Source organism: Grammomys surdaster, unplaced genomic scaffold (genome assembly GCF_004785775.1).
Source record: "Grammomys surdaster isolate TR1022 unplaced genomic scaffold, NIH_TR_1.0 66, whole genome shotgun sequence".
Classification (NCBI taxonomy): domain Eukaryota; kingdom Metazoa; phylum Chordata; class Mammalia; order Rodentia; family Muridae; genus Grammomys; species Grammomys surdaster.
The window spans coordinates 5,424,196-5,434,231 of NW_021604568.1; the positions used below are offsets into that span (position 1 = coordinate 5,424,196).

Consider the following 10,036-nt stretch of genomic DNA (forward strand, 5'->3'; position numbering starts at 1 on the left):
TACTTCATGAGTCTAATATTTTTTGTGTGTTTATTTAACCCACAAAATTTTTTTTTAATTACATTTAGTGTGGGGAAGGAGGGACCAAGGAAGGAAGGGAAAGAGAATGGGGTCGGCTGCCCCTGTGCCACCATATAAGCAGACAGAAGCCAGAGGACAGCTTGTGGGAGTTGGCTCTCCTTCCACCACGTGGGAAGGAATTGAACTCAGGTCCTCAGGCTTGGCAGCAAGCACCTTTACCCACTGGACCATCTCACTGGTCTTTTCCTTTTCTTTTTTTTCTTTTCCTCTTTCTTTCTTTTTTTTTCTTTTTTTTTTTTTTTTTTTGAGACAAGGTCTCTGGCTGTCCTGGACCTCACTATGTAAACCAAGCTGGCCTCGAACTCACACAAAGATCCACCTGCCTCTGTCTCCCAAGTTCTGGAATTAAAGGTGTGCGCCACTGTGTCTGGCAAATCCACCAGTTTCTAGGTTGCATTTCCTATCAAACTCCAATGTAATATACTTCCGTTATCACCGGCCATCTGTCCCTGGTCTATACATCAAATTCCCTTCGGGCCAAGAGATATAAGAAGCAAAAATGTAGGACATAATTCAGCAGTGGCTCCTTCTTCTTGGTGTCCCCACACACTATCAGGAAAAGCCCCATTACCAAGCAACAGAGAGACATCCAGTAAGCATTCAGTGCTTCAGCTGAGACCACCAACAAAGAAGTTCATGAATGTCAGCTGAGGGCAGAGGCAATATCTCTCTTCACCAAGGAGAAACTGGACAGAGCCTCCAACATCATTCCCAAAGGTAACGGCTAGAGCTGACTGAAGACCGTGACAACTGTACAAGAGCTGAGGGAGAAAATATAACGCACGGGAGGATTTGGAATAAGGGGTAGAAGAAGGTGGCGGGATGAACTAGCTGACCCCAAATGTCTTTTCCATCTCTAACTTCTATGATTCTTTGACCTCCAATTTTGTGCTGTGAACAAGGAATGGAAAGTCAACAGACGTGGTGATGTTTTGAAAGAGCCTGGCAGTCTGCTCTTGTCATTTAATGGCCTTTACATGTATTTTTTAAGGTGTCTCCAAGCCCTGCCTTCATTTCACAGTTGTCACCTTTCTCAGCAATTTGAGCTCATGTCAAATACCGAAAAGGAAAGAGAGAGAGAAAGAATGTGCAGGCAATTAATTGTAGGCTAACGAGGGGCAGGCAGAGAGCCCATTGGGTGGCCCATTCTTCCAGGGAGGGCGATGCGGACAGGCTGAAGAAAATGAAAAACTGGCTCAAGGCTGAGGCAGGGCAGCCAACCCTCTAACAAGGGCTCAATTCTTTTTCCAGATAGTCTGTTTTAGATGAGTGCTCCCAGGAGCCAAGATTCACATGTACATTCTTAACTAGCAACATGGTCACCTTGCTTCGGTGGAGTTCCATCTAAAGCCCGTTCATCTGAGCAAGACTGCAAAATAGAAAAGACTGCTTCCAAAGTGAACTAAGCCTTTGCTTTCTCAGTCTCATCTGATGGTTGATACATCAGAGAAATTTCCTGAAAAACTCAGTTTCTGTATATAGGGAGAGGGGAATCGGTTTTCCCTCTAAAACCCATAATCTATGTTTCCCCTTTATTCCTTCTCACCCTAATTTTCAAAATTTACCAGAATCTGGCCTCAAGGAAAGTCAACTTTAATTTTTCCCAGCTTCATGGTTAAAAGTCAGGACCAGACACAAATCCAATGCCAAGGTCAACCCAGAGTTAAGGGTAAGTTGTCACACAAAGGAGACTCTTTTCTATGTCAATTGCTCTAAAATAATACTTTAAAACCTGTATGCTTTCTCAATAGACTTATACCACACCTGGCTTTCAGAAGCTCAACCCAAATTTTACTTCTGCTAAAGGATCTAGATTTCCAAATGAATTTGCATAGCAGACTAGGGAGTCTGCCCCTGAAAGTTAGAGAAGTCACCCCTCCGGTTCAGAGGCCAGGTGACTAGGGAAGGCAAGGACTATTTCATCCCTACAGCCTTGGAGACCCTCCTTCCTTCCAGTGTGCTTCTGAAGGTACGGCGTGCACCAGACCATTTCCTGCTTCTGCAGGTGTATTTACCGTGAGCATGTAAACGAACCCTCCTTTTCATTAACTCAGAAACCATTAAAAAAAAAAAAAGGCCTGGGGCTGGAGAGATGGCTCAGTGTTAAGAGTGCATGTAGCTCTCTACAGCGGACTTGAGTTCATTCTCAACCCCCTCATCTGGCACGGGGGATCCAATGTCTCTGACCTCCCCAAGCACCCACATTCATATACACAGACCCACACACACCATCATTAAAAATAAAGTAGATATTAAAAAGAAAAGACAATAAGACCTTTCTAAAGCAACTAAGATACCACATCCCTACAGGCAATACCTTGGGGGACCAAGGAGAGGCTTATGCCTTCCAGGTAAGGCAGAAAGTATATTTAAAAAATAAAATAAAGCCGGGCGGTGGTGGCGCACGCCTTTAATCCCAGCACTTGGGAGGCAGAGACAGGCGGATTTCTGAGTTCGAGAGTTCGAGGCTAGCCTGGTCTACAGAGTGAGTTCCAGGACAGCCAGGGCTACACAGAGAAACCCTGTCTCGAAAAACCAAAAAAAAATAAAATAAAAAAAAATAAAAAAAAAGACTTGGTTTATTTTTGGTTTGCTATTTGTTTTTTTTTTTTTTTGGTTTTTTGAGACAGGGTTTCTCTGTGTGCTAATTGTCTTCTAAAAACCACAGTTTAGGCCTTAAAGACCAATCAGCAATGCTCACCGCTCAGTTAGGAAAAGAAACTTCATGCTTCTCCACACCCCCCTCCCCAAACCTCCCCCCACTGGGGTGGGGAGGACTCTTAGGTGCGATCATTTTAAAACAAACAAACACACACAGCTTATCTGCATCTATCTCACCACTCTGGATGTTAATCATCACTGAAATAGATACCCTCATCCTCCAGCCTCAAAGAGCTCCCAGGCTGCAGGACCTCCAAAGGAATGAGCCTGCATGCCAGGGCAAACACCTCAGAAGCTCCACTTCTGAAACCCCTATTGTTAATTCTAGGCAGATCTATCACAGGCTAATGTAAAACAGCACCCAGGTAACTGTCCACAGGACATTTAAAAGGCCATCCCCTTGAGAATGTAACACTTACACAAAGAAGGAGATCAAGCTAGTTTCAACAGAAATCGCACTCATTCGTCGAATGGGTTTCTATGCAGATTTTCCTTTTCTTTGCTCTAGTTGTCAGAATTTACAGACAGCACCTCTGTCCCTCCTCCACCGTTTAATGACACAGCTCAAGTCCACTGCTTTGTTCCTGCACACTGGTTAGTACTCACCACAATCTTCACTCAGAAGATTGCTGTATGAAACACTGTCTTGATTTTTATTATTATAACCGAGATATTTCTATTCCCCTAGGCTTCATAAAGCTTTCAAACAAAACTAATTTGAAATCAGATGACTGATTCAAACTACCTTTTGTTTCCTCAAAAGGGGGGGGGGGGCGTTGGCGGAGAAGAAGAAAAAACCCACTTAGGATACTTCTTAGTGTTCACTGTTTGGGCAAGGGGCCTAAAGGGAAGCAAATTATTTGTTTGTGGTTTTTAAGTGGCTCAAATGCCTTCAAGCACAAGTATAAGACCATTAACCAATCACAAGGAACCAAAGCAGTTCATCTTACTCAACAAAGCTACAATCAGTTAGGAACAGCTAAACTGAACAGGGCTTGCCCTGGGCCGGAAGGTCAGTAAACCTTAGCAGTTAGTGTTTCTGAAAATCAGAAGGCCCTTAAAGCAGTAAGTGCAGTCCCAAAGCCCACAGGCTCTGCTGTCATGTTTGTGAAAACATTCAAGATGTCATGTGTATGTTTGTGTGTGTGTGTATCTCCTGTCATTAAGCAGCACTTCCAAATCAAACCATGTCCACTTCTGACATAGGCAGAATAAAGAGGAAGCCAAATAATGAAAAGTCCTCATGGAAGGCTTTCTAGCAGTGAACACAGACAAAGCTGGTTCAAAGCTCATTTGACTGAACGGTGGTATTTCTAGTCTTTAAGGAGATAAAACTCAGAGTGAGTGGGATTATGGCCTTCTGAGAAAGCCAGGTTTTGTACTGCAAATTTTAAGGACATACTTGCTTATCTGTTCTGCAGTGAATCAGTCCAGGACATGAACAGTAGCGTTATGCAGGCACCCTGATGCTCTGAAGGAACTAAGGTGCATGCCTTATCTCTTCAGAGATGACAACTGCCTCTCTTGGGGTTTATGAAGTCTCTGCAGCTGTCCAGAAGCAGGCCACACTGGTAAACGCTCTCCACCTGCTATAACAGGCATAATTTCTCCCCTCAACCCAGAAAACAGGGCAGTGACCCCTGCTCTTTATCAACTGCCACGGCTGTGCAATTTCTCTGGAAGGACAATGCTTCCTGCTAGGACACACATATCATAACAAATACCATTTGGTGGACTCTAAGTTCTTTATACAAGTAATTCATTTCCATTTTGTTATCAGTATCAGTTTCTCTCTTTTAGAATATCAGAAAGGAAAACAAAAATAAATATCAATTCTTTCATTCTCTGCTCTAAGGAGCAACAGAAAGCCACGCTGTGCTTTGGTTGGCTTGAATTCCAGTCATTTTTGGACAACTCCTACTACAGTTCAATACTCCTTCAATGAGTTACTCTGTCAGAGCAGGTGATACATCTAGAAGAAGAAAGTGTCTTTCTGAAACCCAGAACTATACACGATGAATATATGCCAAAAAGAAAAAAAAAAGAGAAGAAAAGTACAAAAACGTTTCCAAGTAAACTTTACTACAGACTACTAGAGATGGAAACATATACAATTCTGACTCTTTTTCCTTTGAGTTAAAAAAAAAAGTTATTCAGATGACACGGCGGCGGGGGATGGGGAGATACTCATTTACAGGTGATAAGACAACATATACATAAAACCCAAAGGGATCATCAGTAACAAATTGTACTAAAATTGGACATGTTAAAGAAGACGAAAAAGTGTATTTCTAATAAACACAAAACATGCAGGAACTAATCAGTAATAAATAAAAAATGATACATTAGAACTTTATAGTGAAAACCACAAAAATCCTTAAAAAGGTATAGAATGGTTTTGGTCATGAACTGAGACCTGAGCAGATGCTGACATTTTAACGCAGCAAGAATTATCTAACCCTTGCAGATATGACACTATCAAGAAGCAACATACTTAAAACGTTATGAAAATGGGAAGATAAACTAGGAGAAAAAGGTGAGAGTTCAGATATACATTTAATATACAAACCTATGTGTGTGTATTTAACACACAGTAATGTAAGCTTTCCAAAACAAAATGGGGGGGGGGAGAATTGCTTAGCCAAAGGTGTAACAATAACTGAGCAACCATTTAGAGAAAAATATAGTAAGAGAATTTCACTCCTTACACCAAAATAAGTGTTACTGATGAAAATGCCATTAAAAAAAAGTCACAAAAAAATAAGTTGGCAATCAAACTTGTCAGGCCTGTGGAAAAATTATAAATTTCCCAGGTTAAGGGGGAAGGGCAGATCCTAATGAAATATAAAAATTCTAATAACAATAAAATTAAAAATTGACCGGAAAATGTACCTCCATCAAAGATGACAGACCAGAGTCAAACATTTATGACCCAGAAAAATTCCAAATTTATAACAAAAACACCAAGACCTCAGTGACAAGGAGTAGAAAGAAACAATCTCACAGGTGAAACAGACACATGGCAAAATATTTATCCTGGTTAGCGATGAGTGATACAAAACAACACAGCTTCGGCTACTATCACTCATTCACTAAAGCATCGAAGGGTTTTTATTTTAATTCTCACATCAAATTGCCTCACTCATTCTTTGCTGGTATACTGTGACTTGGTCCAACTCCTTTGCACATCCAAACCTTTGATCTAATAGTGGCTACCTTGAAATTTTTATTCTAAGGAGGTAATTAAAGCCAAATTATGTCATGGCGTGTGACATACCTCAAAATCCATTACATCATTCATTAAGCACTCATTCTCTTAGGGTGGCCGGGTTAGGGGTGTGCAACTGAAAAACTTTTAAAATGGAAATAGTTGTGAATTAAATGATTTCTTATGGTTTCTTAAAACTTTATTATTCTTGTATATTACAACTAAGCAAGAGCAGGGTGCCATCTGAAAGCGTTTATCCTGACCAGTTCTGTACATGTCATACATGATCACCCCTTCCTGTTTAACAGCCTAAGTGTTTTAGGAATGTTTTGCATTCACAGGTCTCAGATATTACTAGGTCAAACTGCCTTGGATACAGCCTACCCCAAATCCAACTTGTTGCCTCAGGCAGACATCTATTGTGGGTCCTTCTGCCTGAATCAAGTCCTAAAATATGTTGACAATGAGACTAAAAGATTTTTTTTTTAAGGATCTGAGTCCTGAAGCCTAACAACCTTTGAGAGGGTGGACAGGACGAAGGGCCACAGAAACACATTGGAAGACCTCCTAGTAGGCCTGGGACCTAGAACCAACAGGAGTCATCCTTCAGGGCCTGACGCACAGGACACAAGGCAAGGAACCCAGGGAGCCAAATCTTTGGGAATTCTGAGGCTGAGGAGTATTTTAGGATGGCTAACTGTGAGTAGCGCCCGCGGGGGAGGGCGCTGACTGAGGAATGCTCTCCGGAAGTTTCCTCCGGTTGGGGAATCTTGAAGAGGGGTGACACCAGTATTCCTCGAGGGTGCTGGGGGGAGGGGGGCAGGTCTGGGCTACGATATTCCGGGGCCATACGGCCCCGAGCCGACCAGGCCTCGGCGCCCCGCCCTTTCCCAGGACGCTGGCCGGCCCGGGGCGGGGAGCGGGCGGGCGAGCGGGCGCTTACAGGTCGGTGCCGAGCCGCGTGAAGCCGGTGTTGAGCGAGGCCCGGGCTATCGGGCGCCAGAGCAGGTCGCAGCTGGTGAAGCGCCGCAGCCAGCGGCACACCTGAGCCAGGCGGCCGAGGGCCCGCGTGTCGAGGTAGGAGCAGATGAGCAGCAGCAGCTCCTCCGGCAGGCGCCAGAGCGCGGGCCCCGCGGCGGGACGGGTGGCCGGCTCCACAGCCGCCGCCGCGTCCTCGGCTGCCGCCGCCATGGCCGTCCGGGTTCCCGGGATGCCGCCGCCGCACGCCTGACACCCCTGCTCCTGTCCTCTCTCCAGGCTGTCGTCCTCCCGCCGCCCGGCCCGGACCCTCCGTTCCTCCTTCCTCGGCTCTGCGCTGCCCTCATCCCGCTTCCCGGAGCTTCTCGGCCCTTCCTCCTCGCCTCCCTCGCCTTCCTGTCCCGGGCCTGCCTCAGCCGCCGGCCCCGCTGCCTTCCTCGCCGGCTGCAGGCCCGGCTTCCCTTCCGCCCCGCTTCCTCTTCCGCCGTGCCCGGAGCCCGCTTTCCCCTTCCCCTTCCCCTTCCCTTTCCCTTGCTTTCCCCGCGCGACCCTCGCCTCCTGCAGTTTCCTCGCTTCCCCGCCCTCGCCTTCCCTGGGCCCGCGGTTCCCGGGGGGACCCGAGCGGCCCTGGCTGCTCATGAGCGGCCGCGGGGCCGGCTCGACGCGCAGCGGAGCCGAAGACGCCACCGCCTCCTCGAGAGGAGGCGACACCACGTCGGACCGGGTCACATGGGGCGGCGCGGGCCCAAGCCGAGACCCGCCCCTCGCCTGTATTTCGGGGTGCGAACCCCAATCTGGGCGCTGACATCCCCATCTTCTGGAGCACCAGGAATATCTAGTTGAAGCACATGTCTTCAAGACTGTATGGAGGAAGCAAGCTTGGTGGCTCACGTCTCTGATCCCAGCATGAGGCTAAGGCAGGAGGATGACCATGAGTTCAAGGCCGGCCTGACCTACACAGCAAGATAGTGTCCAAATTAAAAAAAAGAGAGACAGACAGACAGACAGACAGACAGAGAAATTGTTGAAAGGTTCGCAGAAAACCCCATCTACGTCACAAGAGGAGTCCTGTGGCTTCAGGAACCATCAAGGTTGAGCCTCTGCCCTCACGAGGCCTTTTGGTCCCAGGAGGCTTCCTCTTCCCCGGGTGATGCCTTCTTCGCACAAGCCACATACCAGATTCTTCAAAAAACTGCAAGCCAGAAGTTAGAAAGTTCCATTGCCCTTGGTCTCATGAAAGATGTCAACCAAGGTCCTGTAGGTGTCCCAGTATGATTAGCCAATATTTGGGGAGGTAAAAACAACCTAGCTCCTGAGTCCAGAGCTCCCAAACCAAGCAGTACATGCCAATCGGGATGTTTTTTTTTTTTTTCTCAGTAGTCGTTACTAAGCTGATTCTCCAAGATTACTAGAGATCCATTTCCCATACCACCTACTGGATTCACCTGAACCAATCTAAGAGCTTCAGAAGTCCAGACCTATGCTGTCCCACAGGGTCTGTGGGGCCACTTTAATCACATGTGGCTTCTGTGTGTGTGAAAGGCAGCATCTCCAGATCTGAGTAAGCATAAGTGAGATGCACAGCGAGACAGGGAAAAGGATGTGAAGTATCTTACACAATTCTAAACTACACATTAGTTAGTAGTAGTCTGGACATACTGGACTGAACTCAGTGTATCTAGTTTAATTGTTAGAAAATTTTGTATTTCATGTTATTTCTCTATCAGACAGCACTGAGCTATGAAGTAAGACTTGGGAGAGCCAAGCGTGGTGGAGCATTGTAATCATCCCAGAGCTGGGGAGCCAGAGGCAGGCAGATCTCTGTGAGCTCAGGCCAGCAAGGGTACATACTGAGACCCTGTCTCAAAAAAAAGGGGGGATGAGTTTCCTCTTCTCAAATCTATATAAGAATCAAAGTGTAGTGGCACACACTGTAATCCAGCACTTCAGGAGACAGTGAAATAAATCATCACAATTTTAAGGCCAGCCTGGCTACAAAGTAAATTCTATACCAGCCGAGAGTCTATCCATAGTAAGACTCCGTCTTGAACACAACCCAAAAATCCATTTAAGAATGATTGAAGATTTTTCTTTTGTATTTATACGTTAATAGCCATTTTTAAGGAGCAGGAATGAGTGAGACATTAGTTCTGAAAATCATTCAAAACCTAGCATAGCAGGGTTGCAAAAGCAGCATGTAACAAGGTCAGACCGGAATCTGGAATTGCCCTAGAATTACTTTTTGATCTTAACAAAACAACAACAAAAAACCCCACCTTTCTTGGCCCGTTAGTGTTCTGGGTCTATAGTGGAGATAATGCCATGCTTTACTTTGGAAGGGTAAATGACATGATCCCTGTGAAATGCTTTGAACTCCTCTAGGAAAACTCTCAGTGATAGTTACAGGTCAAATCCTGTTACAAAACCACACAGGCACACAGCCCCTTAAAAACACAACAAAGGCTTTGTGCAGAAAACAATTTCCAAATTCGAAGCCATGGTTTAAAAGAGTATTTGGGTATATTAATGGTATGTAAATAAAATGGTAAAAGGCATATCTCAATACAGCCAAAGAATTTAGCCTGTCACATTAGAGATCATTATAATGAATTGTCTTAGTCTCACATATGATACTGTTAGATGTCTGTTAAGGTAGAGGCATTGTAAGTTGAAGTGATGGTATCATTGGGTCAGCAATTACAGGTCTTGCTGCGTTTATGTGCTGTGAGCCACTCTGACAAGAGGACAGGGATGGATATAGTGCATGGATTCAGAACCCTGTTTAAATTTATGTAATTTTAACTTGTTATTCACATATAGAATAGTTCAGCCTTGTTAATTATACCTAACTGTTTAATAGACGATTTAGAGGCAAAAAAAGTTTTTTTTATATTACTAGCCCAGTAAAACGGCAGGATTAAAATACACAATTACATGAAAACATCTTACCCGTTATCCCATATTGCTTTCATTGAGGTACAAACTAAACTATCACTTAAAAATATCAGAGTGCAGAGGCTGGGGGACAGCTCTGTCACTGATCCTCACTCCTGTAATCCCAGCATGCTTTACAAAGCAATCTCTACAAAGGTAGAGACTATCTAGGGC

The 10,036-nt window shown here is 45.0% G+C and overlaps 1 protein-coding gene across 1 annotated transcript in view; it reads right to left on the reverse strand.

Annotated features, from left to right (window-relative positions):
* The window catches only part of Fbxw4 (F-box and WD repeat domain containing 4), an 84,361-nt gene extending 76,794 nt beyond the window's left edge, over positions 1 to 7,567 (reverse strand). Inside the window, exon 1 of the mRNA XM_028774914.1 lies at positions 6,894 to 7,567. Coding sequence (XP_028630747.1) covers positions 6,894 to 7,567 — 674 coding nt within the window. The remainder of the gene's footprint in view (positions 1 to 6,893) is intronic.
* Between the last annotated feature and the right edge of the window lie 2,469 nt (positions 7,568 to 10,036).